Source organism: Phoca vitulina, unplaced genomic scaffold (genome assembly GCF_004348235.1).
Source record: "Phoca vitulina isolate PV1807 unplaced genomic scaffold, GSC_HSeal_1.0 scaffold3, whole genome shotgun sequence".
Classification (NCBI taxonomy): domain Eukaryota; kingdom Metazoa; phylum Chordata; class Mammalia; order Carnivora; family Phocidae; genus Phoca; species Phoca vitulina.
The window spans coordinates 92,558,680-92,573,645 of NW_022589706.1; the positions used below are offsets into that span (position 1 = coordinate 92,558,680).

General features: G+C 35.1%; 1 protein-coding gene and 1 long non-coding RNA gene across 3 annotated transcripts in view; one reads left to right on the forward strand and one right to left on the reverse strand.

Moving 5' to 3' along the window:
* NDST3 (N-deacetylase and N-sulfotransferase 3) overlaps positions 1-14,966 on the forward strand; it is a 170,410-nt gene that overhangs the window by 151,656 nt on the left and 3,788 nt on the right. For both annotated transcript variants that reach the window (XM_032401088.1, XM_032401086.1), the window contains exons 11-13: positions 457-627; positions 2,018-2,127; positions 11,923-12,025. In XM_032401088.1, the coding sequence (XP_032256979.1) occupies positions 457-627; positions 2,018-2,127; positions 11,923-12,025 (384 nt within the window). The remainder of the gene's footprint in view (positions 1-456; positions 628-2,017; positions 2,128-11,922; positions 12,026-14,966) is intronic.
* Positions 1-14,966, reverse strand: part of LOC116630249 — a 192,677-nt gene that overhangs the window by 150,901 nt on the left and 26,810 nt on the right. The gene's annotated exons all lie outside the window — the stretch shown is intronic.

Genomic DNA, 14,966 nt, shown 5'->3' on the forward strand with positions numbered 1-14,966 from the left:
TCCTGGAGTCCCGGGATCGAGTCCCACATCGGGCTCCCTGCTCAGCAGGAAGTCTGCTTCTCCCTCTGATGCTCCCCCCTCTCATGCTCTCTCTGTCTCTATCTCATTCTCTCTCTCAAATAAATAAATAAAATCTTTAAAAAAAAAAAAAGTTTACTTTCAGAATAAATACATACACTAAGGAAAAAAAACTCAGTAAAGTTGGTTAAGGAGGCCTATCAATAAGAATTCAGCCTCTCCCAAGTAAGTTCTCAAAAAAGATACCTTCGTCAGTGTCATAACTTTAAATCCTGATGCTCCAAGCAAACATTTTCATCCTTTATTAATTTCAAAACAAATAACTCTCCAGCAGTGAGTCGCTCCTTTCTTTAGCTTCGAGACTTGTCGCAGAGATTGGTTTTTAATTATTCATGCCTATGGTTCAAGTTAGTTTAATTATCCACCTTTTCATCATAGCATCAGCGATCGCATGAAGACCCCGCAGCTCTGAAGTTTAGCTTCTACGAAGTGATCTCAGCTGGGCCCCGTGCACCCTCCGAGCTTCGAGCCTTGCAGAAGAGATGTTTGGTCCCAGGGTGGTATGCCAGCCACATCGAGAGATGGCTTGTTTATTTCCCTCCTTTTCAGGTATTGAGCAATAAGAATTTACATCATGTTACAATCTCATTAAGTTGATGACTTTGCCTCTAGGATAGAGGAAATTTTTACTCATTAAAACATTACTAGCTTTTACTCTGTAGTTGTACATAAGACTGTGGCAAAGAATACTAGTTAGGCAGAGGTAGACCAACTGCTTAATTTTCTTTCTAAAAGTATTTCAGAATATTCTCCCTGCTGTATTTTCTAGTGCATGCCCATCCTGATTGTATAGAGCTTCAAAACTTCATATCCCTGATTCTTATTCTGCCCGTAAAGATTGAGAACCTCTTAACCAAATAAGGCAAATACTGTTTTGCTTAATTAAGTGTCATTATTTCCCTTTGAACCACCTTGCTGAATTTTTCATGAGCCCTATGTTTTTCCTGCCTTCCTTGCTTCTCTCTTTTGCCAGGCACCAACCTAGATTACAAACTCAGCCCCTATATTGGATTGCATAAAGCAGTCCAGTCACACAGACATGGTGCTTGCCTGTGTGTCTAGATTCGCTGTCCAATGTGATAGCTGCTGCCACATCTGGCTATTCAAATTTGTATTAAAATTACATGAAATTAAAAAGTCAGTTTCTCAATCACATTAGCCACATCTTAAATGCTCAATAGCTACCTGTTAGACACCACAACTTAGTAGAACACGCCCATAGTCACAAAACATTTTAGTGAACAATGCCAATCTAGCTAAACAGAAATAATGGAGAAGAGGGATGAGCAAAAAGGAAGAACAGATTGTGGTCGCTTTGTGGTCCTCCATCATGGTCTCCTGGCATTTTATCTTTCTGGCCACCTGCCTCCTTCCCTAGAGTAACACGCAAATTCTTCCCCTTCGTCAGTTGAGGAACTTCTGTCCACATTCAGGTTCTCTAGGAGCCTTGCCTTTTTTTCCAAATTGATTATCTAACTATTTCTTAAAACTTTACAGTGCTACTCCTTTGAATGGACTCATGGAGAATGACATGTCCTCTGCCTCATTACACCTGGTGTTATTCCAACTTTTCTTCTTTTCTACAGTGCTCCTTCCCAGCTTGAATGATGGAATCATTGTTTGCTTGGTTTCCATTTGTGATTTTGTAGTCACGTTTCTTAAGCTCTTTTGGTTCCCTCAAATGGCTTTCTTGTTTTCATAATATTTTCGGGACTTCTCAGATTACAAAAACATGAGTGCATTTAATTAGTGTGATTTATTTCTTATTCCAGGCCATTAATTAGAAGGGCCTGGTTAAGTCTAACAACAATGTGTGCAAATCCCCTCAGTAGAATGTCTCTCATTGAATAAATTCAAGAGTGCAGGAATTTTTTATTATACAGTTACACAACTTTTTTCAATGTGCATTGTCTTTTTTTTTCCCCCTTTGGTAATTTAGTTGCTAATTATTGATGGGCAACAGCTAAGGATGGATCCTGCCACAGTGATGGATGAAGTACAGAAATTTCTAGGAGTCTCTCCTCATTATAATTACTCTGAAGCTTTAACGTAAGTTTATATTCTAATTAACTTATTGAAGTTTCAGGAGAGAATTGGTTTTTTAAAATTTGTAGTTTGGAGCTACAGCTATTATGTTAGCTGTTCCTTACATACTGATTATTTTCTGATTAGCTTGACATTAACTACTTGGAAACAAACTTTCAACAGTGTGGCAAAGAAATGTCCTAAATCCTCTGTTGATTTCTAACTATGAAATATTTTCCCCTAGAAGGAAAGTAGAGAAGCAAAATAATTATAAATCTTAAAACCAGCAATTAACCACAAAAGAGGCTACTTAAGTCGGTAAGTGCTGAGCCTGTTTAACAGACAATAGGAGGAACTCAGTAGAAGCATAAAGAGATGACTAACTAGATGGTTTATGAACTCTCTCCTCCGTCTTTTGTGCAATTTTCAAAAACAATGTCATGCAGCAAAAAATCACCCAATAGGTGACTGAACTGGCAGAGAGAGATGTGCTCTTACACATACTTCCATTTTTTGCTTCTGTGTTTTTACTCACTGTGTTATCTGACCCTGCCACCTCTTCTTCAGGGGGCCAAAGCAATTACAGCTCTGGTTTGGTTTTCTTTTGCTCCTTTTTTTCTGATTTGCTTAGGTAACTGACTCCATCTCGGCCAGGACGAGGACAAGGCAAGAGAAGCGTTAGGATTTAATGAGGCACTAGCTCTCAGGTCCATGCAAATGCCTAAGAGAGAGTGCCTCCTGAAATTTTGCACCCCACGTACCTCTCTTACCTTACCTTAATCCTGATTTTGGACTCCATTTAGCATTTTAAATAAGACCTCCATCTTACTTTGTCCACAATTATGGTTGGCAATCAAATTTCTGAGGGTTGTGTTTGTTCTTATTTCCCATGCCTACAGCAACTGGAAGATACTAAGTTGGATGGGCCATGGACCTGACCCCCACTATAACACTGTCTTTTTTAATTTTAGGGTCATAGACTGAGCCTTAAAGAAACTGAAAGGGGGTGTTATGGAATTCTTCCATTGTATTTCTCATTATAAAACTCACTTCTATAGATCAACTGATTTTCTCTTTTTATTGTACGTTTTATCTTATAGCAAGTTACAAGTTGTGAGAGGCAGGATTCCTTTACCTTTCAACATCCCTTACGACAAAGATTGGCAGAAAAACATCAAATACTACTTATGTCTTGAACAAATCATATATAGAGACATATGTAAGAAAGACATTTTGGTAGGGAGGACAAAGGAACTTGGCTTTTGAGCATCCTTCCCAAGAGCCATTTACTTTGTTGTTACTAGTAACCTTCTGACCTCTGTGTTTTTATACTACGAGTACTATTAGAGCTTTGTAGAGTTTAGTTCAAGTACTAACACAGACTCTACTCGCCTTAGGTATTTAACTTTCAGCTTGACTTTAAAGAAACCTGAGTGATTTTAGTTTGCAGTTAGAAATTCAAGTCCACTTTCTGCTTCATATCTTTTTAAAGTATCTCTTAGAAAAGAAAGCTTTTATTTTCTAAACAGTTTTCTATTTCAAGTTGGTTTATCTTTGGGTCTTTTTTATAGAGCATATAGCAAAACATTGTATTTCAGGAAAAAGAAGTGAAGTATTCTATAAAGACATAATCTCTTTTTTTATGGAATGGTCCTTGACCTGCATGCTGTGTTATTTGTCCCCTTTGCATCCAGCTCAGCAGCAAGCTTTTTATTCACCTCCACAGTCAAGAAAAGGGAGTGTAAACTTAAGAGAAGTAATATCAAAGGAACATTCTATATACAAAGAACTGTGGATCACTTTGCACCTGGGATGTATCTGGCTAAAACTGCCTGTTATATGATTCTCTAGCCTGGTATGGGGCTCAGTGGGTGAAGCAGCAAGATAAGATATGTGTAGTCTCTGAAACCACAGCTTCTCACCCTGCAGGGCTGCCCAAGCTTTCACCCTGCTGATAGAAATAATGTACAGCCATTCAGTTTCTTTTTAGATTTTCTTGTCAATCATCAGTTGGCCTTACACACATCAGCAGTGGAGCTGTTGTAGAATATTTGGAATTTCAGGTCATTGTCTTAGGTCTGAATTGGTGTACCTCCTCCTTCACCAAGCCCTTTACAGGTCCGAACCCTGCCCTGATAATTTAGTTACTCTTGTTAAAGTAACTGTACTGATAAATTTTTTCTGTGGTGCTTTGGACACGTTGAGGATGAGCAGGAGTCAAACAGAATGTATGTTCTCAGGAATGTCATTTATTGCTTCATATTTTTTCTGCTAGTGATAGTGAAGACTATCTCTCTGGTACTTAAAAAGAAATAATTAAAATCCTCTAAGAATGTACTGAACTGCAAACAGATATGAATTCTCAACTAACCACATAAAGCCAGTTTTTTTGCACAGAGAATAAATGAATGAAACTAGGTCTACACAAAGATTTTACTATACAGTCTTGGCATGAAAAAGTACTCCAATTTAAGCACTCTATAAACTGATTATTTTCAATATAAAAACAGTTTCAATTTCAAAACTATTTTCAAGAAAAATAGCAGTAAGTTTCCATTGTTAGAGTATTATTTATTCCTTTCCGCAATTGCTAAAGAGAGTATTCACGCCTTCCAAATTTCATGCAGCCATTGGATAGTCTATGATGTCTCAAAAATGACTTAGTACTGTCATCATGAATTTTAAATGACATTTAATATGTAAAAAAAAAAATTTCATTTTCTTGGTCAGAGTGATGTGATTACACAGTATAAGTTTTAAACAATATAAATGGGAACTTCTCATGCAATTAAGGAAATTAGTATTTTACAATTCTTGTTCAATATAACCTTCATGCCTAAATTGTAAATAGGACTGATATACTCACACTATTTTAGCTTTCATGTTATGTGTTACATAGTGTTTTAGGCTGACTGATCATTTGAGAGAAAGCAGTAAAAATCATGTACCATAGAATTGTGCTAATTTATATAAACTAATTTATAAAAAATATAAACTTTTTATTTTTCCATGAACATATGCACTCACAATTACACGTAGCCATTAATGACCACGACAACAGGTTTCATATGTAGAAATACTGGTTAAATACCTGAATTTGACATCTTTACTTCCCAGTCAGTTAACCTCTTTCTTAACACAGATTAAACTGGATTGAGTTATATGAATTTTTAATACGAATTTACTATGAAAATTTCAATAAATGGACAATAAGAATTTGAAGGCCAGGGGCTGAATAAAGATTGTGGGTTTGTTTTGTTTTGTTTTGTGGGTGGGGCTTAGTAAGTCATAAAGAATCAAAGCTGCTTCAGAATTCAAGAAGGTCTTCAATTGCGTCTCATCCCCCTTCCCTTAGCAACCAAATTTATATTGCCAAGGAAGTCTTTCCCATCCTGTTGTAGATGAGTTTGAGTAAAAATGTGCCACATTAAAATCTTTTTCAGTAGCAAAAAAAAAAAAAAAAGTAGCCATAGTAGCTAAAATCTGTTGGTTCCCTGGACAACCCATGAAAGAAGCACCTAGCAATGGTAAGTAGTGAAAAAGACAGTCTGCTCCAATTTCTAATGATTAACTTGTTTTTAAAAGTGGTTATAACATTTGAAAATCAATATAAATATATATATTCTACATTTATATGCTTACATATATTGCTTCATACCAACACTGTATGTGATAGGTACTATTAGCTCCATTTTTCAGCTAAAAAAAAACAAAAAACAAAAACAAAAACCGATACAGAAAAGCTAAGCCAAAAGTCACTCGGCAAATAAATTGAGGAGTCAGGACTAAAACTCAATCAGTCCACTGGACTGTGCTGCCAATCTATTAAGCTCTTTAAGTTGGCACAAGATGTTAGAACCAGAGAAAAACAATATTGTAAATTATGACTAATGAATAGTACACCAATAGGAAGTACTTTATTTAAAAGACTGAAACTTTAAAATGAGCTTTGTAAGTTGTCTCAGGCTTTCTTATAAAAAGAATCCATCTTCAGACACACGATCACTTTGCATCATAAATGTGCAATCATAGTGATATGCAAATTAAAATCACACTGAAATACCACTAGAATGGCTGTAATCCAAAAGACAATACCAAATGTTAGCAAAAATGTGGAGAAACTGGAACCCTCATATATTGCTGATGATAATGTATAATATATGGCCACTTTGGAAAAGCAATTTTGCAGTCTCTTAAAAATTAAACAGAAGCTTACAAATAATTCAACTCCCAAGAGAAATGAAAACCTACATCCAACAAATACTTGTTCACAGAAGCATTATTAGTAATAGCCAGAAACTGATAACCCCATAGTGGGAACCACATGTGATTCCTACTTTGTTGGACTCTACTTCATAAGTTTAAATTAACAGTTTATCATCCCACTGTCTACCCTATGATTTTTTTTTAAGGCTCATGCTTATTCAGTGTTCTCTAACATTGTGATTGTATGCTAGTGATACTACTTTTAGAATGCTCTTATGAAGTGAGGAATCAATGTGTTCGAAAGACAAAAAAATTTTTATAAATGAATGAATGAATGCCAAAAACTGGAACTAACCCAAATATCCATCACCTGGTAAATGGCATATCCACCCCAGAAAAAAAAAAAAAAAATGGGGGAAATTTCCAGAAAAGACAAATTAGAGACTGAAAGTAGATCAGTGCTAGCCTGGGCCTGGAGGTAACAGCAGGGATTGCTTCCAGTGGGCTCTAAGGAATTTTGGGGGATTATGGAAATGTTCTAATACTGGATTGTGGTGATAGTTATACAACTATATAAACTTGCTACAAATCACTTAATTGTATAAGATGAGTGTTGTAAGTAAATTATACCTTAAAAAACTGTTACAAATAAAATGGGTATCAGCAAAATGCTCATTAAATCATAAAAGCATGTTTGTAGAGAGGAAACTGATTTAAAAAACAAAAACAAACAAAAAGTAACTTCTGTTTGTTCCATATTAGTAACACCTGAATGATGGTGTTTTGATTTTGAAATTTACCTGCATTGTTTGCAATTCACTATTCTCCCATGGAAATGTTATTTCAATCTAAAGGCATTTTAAACATACTTGAACTTCTAAGTATAATCTGAATATTCCCTAGGATTCACCTGCCCAAATGTTACCAGTTAGATTCTGAATCATTGGAGAATTTCAATTGTCCCTGACTACAAGTCTCTTCCAGTTATTTCTAGACATCCCCAGGTGATATTCTATAGAAATTTAATAACCAATCCATTCTTTTTTTTTTTTTTAAGATTGTATATATTTGAGAGAGAGAGAGAGGAGAGTGCACAAGTGGGAGGAGGGGCAGAGAGAGAGGGAGAAGCAGACTCCCTGCTGAGCACAGAGCCTGATGTGGTGCTCAATCCCAGGACCCCAGGATCATAACCTGAGCTGAAGACAGACGCTCAACAGACTGAGCCACCCAGGCGCCCCCCCCTTTTTTAAGATTTTATTTATTTGAGTGAGAGAAGAATAAATCCATTCTTGTTTTACTCTAATTCTACAAAGTTCTATTGGATGACTATTATGTGAAAGACTCTGGGATACAATGATGAACAAAGTATCTCTACCTCCAGGAAGGGGTGGGTAACCAGAGGCATAAACAACACAAAAAATTTCCCCCAAAAGGTTCACTTCCTGAAGTCCTTTAAAGGAGGGTCCTAGCCATGACTAGTGCCTACACAAAGGTTTCTTGCTGTACCACCAGATATCAGTGGTACCAAGGTTAATCTTAAGAGGAACACTGATGATATTCTAAACAGATGTAGGGAGATCTTTCTCTGTTTTGTGTCAAGCTTCTTCACTTGAACTCTGAAATTGCATTGCTGATGTCTTCAAACTCATAAGGTCAACATCAATCCCTTCACCTCTAGCTCAAGTCACCTGGAAAATAAACATGATCACCCTTATGCCTTCCTCTCCTTTTCTTTTCCACTCCAACACACTTACGCCATTGCCTTATGCATACAGATGCTTGGGCTACCTGCCAGCCACACATACACACACATACTTTTTCTCAATAAAGCCCAGTGTGACAGCCTGCTGCATGAGATGTAACCAATTAACAGAGATGAAAGAAAAAACCCATTTTTGTTCTGATTCTCCATTATATTATGTGTGAAGTTCAGTGTCTCTTAAGAAAACATCATTCTGTCAGATGGCTGCTCATTTTAACATAAGGCATATGTATGTTCCAGAGATGTATCTATAGTTAGGTATATTATCAAAAAAATAATAATAATAGTTGGTCTGGATTCTGAATTTTGATCACTTAAATACTTAAAATGAGCCAGAATTCAATTGTAGAAACTGCTAAGGACAAAATGTTTATGAAAAATACTATATCAATAGCAGACTTCCAGAAAGTGTGTCATATTAGAGCTTCCCAGCTTTCATGTACAGATTATTTAAATAATAGTCTTTTAAATGTTTTTTTTTTCTTATACTTCTGAGTGTGGGACTACTTTATTCAGTTGCCTTACTGATTCAAACAAGAATATAAATAACATGAAGACATATCATGTTGTGTCCTGATCTCACACAGTTGTGTCAGTAATCATAAGAAATAGGCTTTGCATAAGTGGGATGTGAATAATCCTTTAGTGTCTCTAATATCCAAACAAGTATAGAAGCAGAAATCTAGGTTTGCATTCTTTTCATACAGCTATGTTATAAAAGCCACAAGATTAGCTACATATACCTTCCAAATCACATCCATACATATACACACACATTCAATCACAGTATAATTTTAAATCAGTTTGATAGAAAATTCATATATAATAAAATCTACCCATTTTAACTATACAGATTGATGACACAGAACACTTCCATTAACCCAAAAAGTTTCTTCATGCTCCTTTGCAGTCAATCCTTTCCCCTCACTCCTGACCCCCAGCAACCACTCATCTACTTTCTTTCATTTAGCATAGTGCTTTTGACATTCCTCCCTGTTGTTACATCTATCAGTAATTAGCTCTTTTTTATCATTGAGTAGTACTCCATTTTATGGATATACCACAATTTGTTCATCCTTTCACTAACTGATAGACATAGAGTTGTTTACATTTGAGGCTACTTACAAATATTTGTGTACAGATATTTGTATGCACATATAAATTCATTTTTCTTGGATATATACCTAAAAATGGGGTTGGTGGGTCAAATATTAATTATATATTTAAATATATAAGAAGCTTTCCAAAATGGCTATAATATTTTTAATTTCTACCAACAAGGTGTAACAGTTCTAATGGTTCCACATCTTTGCCAACACTTGGTATGGGTCTTTTTAAATTGTCATTCTAGTGAGTGCATAGTGGTATTTCATTTGTGATTTTAATTAGCATTTCCTTAATGATTAATTATGTTGAGCAAATTTTCGTTTGTTTACTGGTCATTCACATATGTTTTTTGATGAAGTACTTGTGCTAATCTTTACCCAATCTCTATTGGTATTGTCATCTTTTTTTGTTGAGTTATATATTCTGAATACAAGTCCTTTATTAGTCCTATGTTTTACAAATACTATTGCTTAATCTATGACTTCTCTTTTCATTTTCTAAAGTATTTTAGAAAAACAAAGGTTTTAAATTTTGAGGTATTCAAAATTATCATTATTCTTCTTTTATCATTCATCCTAAGATATCTTTGCCTAAATCAAGATTACAAAACTTTTCTGTGTTTTTTTCCTTTTTACTTTCAAAATTTTTATAGTTTTACCTCTTAAGTCTAGGTCTATGATTGACTTCAGGTTAATTGTTAAATACAATGTAAGTGTGAATATTCATATTTTCCATAGAGATATCTAATTTTTCCAGTTTAATTTGTTTAAAACACTATTCTTTCCCAACAAATTTATTTGGCACCTGCTTTTGAAAATCAGTTGATTGTAGATGTGATGGTCTATTTCTGGACTCTATTTTGTTCCATTTATTCATTGGTGCAAATACCACACAGACCTGATTACTGTAGCATTATAGCAAATCTTAAAACTCTATAGTATAAGATCTCCAACTTTGTTCTCCTTTTTCAAACTGTTTTAGCTTGGCTAGGTCCTTCGCATTTCCATATACATTTTAAAATCCTCTTTTCAATTCCTAAAAATTCCATTGCAGTTTTGATTGGAATCATAGCGAATCCATAGATAAATTTGGAGAGAGATGATATTTTCAAAATACTTAGTGTTTTGATCTATAAACATGGTATAGTCCTCTTTGTTTATGTCTTCTACAATTCCTCTTAACAATCAATGCTTTGTAGTTTTCAGTGTCAGATCTTGCACATATTTTATGTTAACAATTTTTCCCTAGGTATTTCACATTTTTAGGCTAACTTAAATGTGTTATTTTTGGTTGCCAGTTGTTCACTGCTCATACTATGATTTTTAAAAAAAGTCAGAAACAGTATTCTGAGTAGTGTGGATTTAAAAACAAAAGGAAAAAGTAGCCCCAAGTGATAATTCTTTCTAATAAAGAAGAAAGTATAGCAATAGAATTATTAAATTACAAAAGCAATGTAAAAGAATTATCATTGCTGACTCTTACTTTTGCTTTTATATTCAAGCATGGAAATTACTATTTATTCATAATGAGTGATTATATAAAACATAACCAGAGACCAGTGAAGAAGAAAACGCATTGTACTTAGAGTAAGGAGGCCTAGATTTAGGTCATGACCTGCATATGGAAAAAATATATAGTCCAAGAGAAATAAACCTTGACAAACATTTCCTGCTTTTTCATTTTTTATTCAACTAACATTCAGTGAACATTCAGAAAGACCAAACACTATGCTAAGTGCCATAAAATGGGAAGAATCCTGTACTCCATATCATTAAGGGGTTATAATGAAAGCTCAAAGGAGAAAGAGTTACATAAAATATTTTGGTAAACTGGGGCACCTGGGTGGCTCAGTCAGTTGAGTGTCTGACTCTTGGTTTTGGCTCAGGTCATGATCTCAGGGTCATGAGATTGGTCCTACATCCAGCTCCATGCTCAGCATTGAGTCTGCTTCAGATTCTCTCCCTCTCCCTCTGACGCTCCCCCCACTCTTTCTCTCTCTCTAAAATAAATAAATGAAATCTTTAAAAAAATGTTTTGGTAAACTACAATGTAAGTTTAGTAAGTTAACTAACTGGAATTAAAATTAAAACTTAAAAAAATAATAATAAATAATAAATAAAACAACATGAAAGATAAAAAATAAATAAAATATAAATTTAATGTGCTACTATTACCTGATTATAGTTATGCCATGAAAATCCATATTTATAGGTACTGTGACTTTAATACAGAGCTCATACCAAAATAAGAAAGTGGTTCTGGAAAAATAAGTAAGTGGATTATAGCTGGAGAACCCTAAAATTAATCACTCCATGGCACACCAAAACCCTTTCTCTTCTATTACTCTGTAATTGTATGGGATAAATACTACATACATCCATAGATATGGATGAAACCTGACTTGTCATTTTTAAACCCTACAAAGGAAAAGAACAGACTTGAAATTTATAAAACTTTTTCCTTCCAGATGAAGGAGGTAGGCTTATTAATTTCTATTAATAGGAGACCTTCTGCTGACAATTTTTCTATTAGGAGTCTGGCAAACTCACAAATATGACAGATGGACTAAGAATTCAGAAGTATGCCAAAAGGCTTTATGCAAAGTGACTTAGTCAAAAAATATGCCAATTTCTCTGGTTATAGATTAAGAGCCAAAAATATATTCATGGTTTTGGTCATTATACCTTATAAATTGCTTGAAAAATACTTTTTTGTGTTTTGTGTTTTTAATTTTTTTTTTTTAGGTTTGATTCTCATAAAGGCTTCTGGTGTCAGTTATTGGAAGAAGGTAAAACAAAATGCCTTGGAAAGAGCAAAGGAAGAAAATACCCTCCAATGGATCCTGATGTAAGTATAAAGCTTATAAATACAAATTAAATAAGCAAACTAATAAATAATATGTATTTTCTTATAAAAGTAGTTAAAATAAAAATTTAGTCCTTCTAAAAATTACAAGTGACATTTGGATTTCAAATGTATCCAGGTTGCTTATTTGGATTTTTCCAATGATACATTACCTGTCATACAAGAATAAAGGAAAACAACAGAATTTTCTATTTTGAAGCAGAACAAAGAAGGCAACATCTCATTACAAAAAGAATGATACATTCACAGAAAATTTAGCCCTAAAAATGAAACCAAGACAGGAAATACATCAACTGGAAACTGAAAACAGGACCAAAATATTTCTGTTTTTTCCCCCACTAAGTCACGCTCTAGTAGTAAATGTGGCCTGCACAGTAATATTTCTTTGATACTTTTCTTTGGATGATTATTAAAATTTACTTTCAGAGCACCATAAAAATAATCCTTACACATTAATAGAAACTCAAGGGCAATTTCCATGGTATTTCAAGAAAGTAATATAAAATATATCATTTTCATTTATGTCAAAGCTATTTCTCTATTATATTTATTATATTTATTAAACTAAAATGTTTAAAAGACACTGTAGAACATCTTTCTTAGCATTTTATTTTACTCCTATCAAACACAGACATACTAAGACATAATATTAGATTTTGTGGTAGAGAAAGATAAGAAAAACAAAATTTTTTAGAATATCAGTACTTCCATATTGATACTCCAGCAAGGTTACTGTGTAATATATTCCAAGGATTTTTTAACTCACACTTCTGACACCAAATGTGTGGCGTTTCATACCAACCAATCATGCAAATTTCTGCAGATACCAACTAGGTGCCCTACAATTTAACTCAATTGTGACACTAACTAGTATAGACCCCACAGGTAAAGGGCTTACTACCACAAGAATGCCCTCCCTTCAGACTCCAATAGCAAGTAACAGGTTCCCAGGTTACTCACTTCTGTCCCAAGTGGCTACAAATCAAGTGTTCTCATGACCCCTTCCTCAGGTTTAAAATTTGCTATTACAGTTCAGAGAACCCAGGGAAACACTTTACTTTCTATTATCATAAAGGACACAAACGAATAGCCAGGGGAAGAGGCACACAGAACAAGGTCCAGAAGGGTGCTAAAGCACAGGAGCTTCTGTCTCTGTGGAATTTGTGTTGTATCACCCTCCCAGCACATGGATGCATTTACAAACCCTGATATTCTCCAGAGTCTTCATTTAGGGTTTTTACAGGGGTTCCTTTTAGGTAGGCATGATTGATTAAATCACTGGCCATTAGTCATCATCTCAATCCCCAGTCCCTTTTTGCTTCTTTGGAGGTCAGAGGGTCGGGCTGAGAGTTCTCAACCTCTAATCTTACGTTTTGTTCCTCTAGCAACTAGCCCCCATCTGACACTATCTATGGTCCCACCAAGAGTCACCTCATTAGCATAAATTCAGGTATGGCTGAACTTATTATGAATAACAAAACACACTCCTTTCACCCCTATCACTCAGGGAATTGCAAGGGTTTTAGGAGCTCTGGGCCAGGAACCCGAAATGAAAACCAAATACATATATTTCTTATTATACCACAATATCATGTATATACTGGGTTTATTTGAGGGTGTAGAGTGGTTGCTTTCATGCAAATAGTGACCAGAGAGAAGGCAAGAGTAGAGGAGCCTTCTTAGAGACAACGGACACACCACTGTGAGAATGAATGAGAGGAGGTGGTACTGTCACAATGTGGCTCCCTTCTCCCCTTATTACAGAAAAATGCCAGCACCCAACTGTCACCAAAACATCATAGAATGCATTTAACCCAGGTAAATTAAGAAAGCTGTTGGCCTGCTTCTACTTTTACTTTGTTTGTGAAAATATAGTGTGGAAAAAGAATAAAAACTGACATTCTAAATTAACACCATTAAATCTAATATCTCTCCAAATCAAAAGCATGTAATAGATTCTTTAGTTTAATAAAAGGCCAATATACAACCTGATATTGAATGTATTATATGATTCCTTCTTTTTATATTTTTATATTATAAAAGTATATATTATTATCTCCTCTTATTACATTATTTTACATGCGTTTGTATGAAGTAGTCAGACTACATTGATATACATTAGCATATATCCTATCTGTGATTTTACCATCTAAAATATTCCCCCTTCTGAATGACGGTCAGATAACAATGTGTGTTCAATAAATCCTGCATACCACAAAGTTCTGTTCTAATAACTTTTGGCCTGAACATAGACTCTAAAATAGAACATATTATACACTGCAAATCTCATTTCATTTGTCTTGCCATAATGAGGGAGCAAAGCAACAAGAGGAAAGGGTACTTGAGTAAGGGGACATAATTACAGGGACACACATACACATAATAGGGCACAGGACAAGGGTTAGTCTACAGAGGTGCATTGACACAGGTAGCCAGGTATGAAAATAATGCCCAAAAGGCCAATAGGTTGAGGCCAGTATCAGGAGGTTCAGTTCAGACACCAAAGGGATGGACAGTAGAAGTGGATCCCAGGAGGTTCAATTCTAGATTTAGTTAAGATGTTGGACAATTACTTACCAGATGGAAATATTAGAGAGCAAGCGGGCAAGAACTGGGTAGCCCCAGGCTGCTGCTATTCCAAGCAAGACTTGAGTCATAAAGAGAAACAGTACAAAGTGAGCCATTAAGAGAGAACAAAATGGGGAAGTTCAGAAACTCAGAAACAAGGATCTAAGGCTCCTTCCTAGATTCCAGGTCTGGCTGGCAGCAAAGGAGGCACAAAATTATCAGGCTCCCAGATATAGTATCTGGGAAATAAAATTTATCTCTACTGTTTTCTTTTGCCTGAGTATGCGAGCTCGGCCTGTCCGTGGTTTTAGAGCTAATGACTGAGGAAGACCAAAGACAGAAATGAGACAGACAG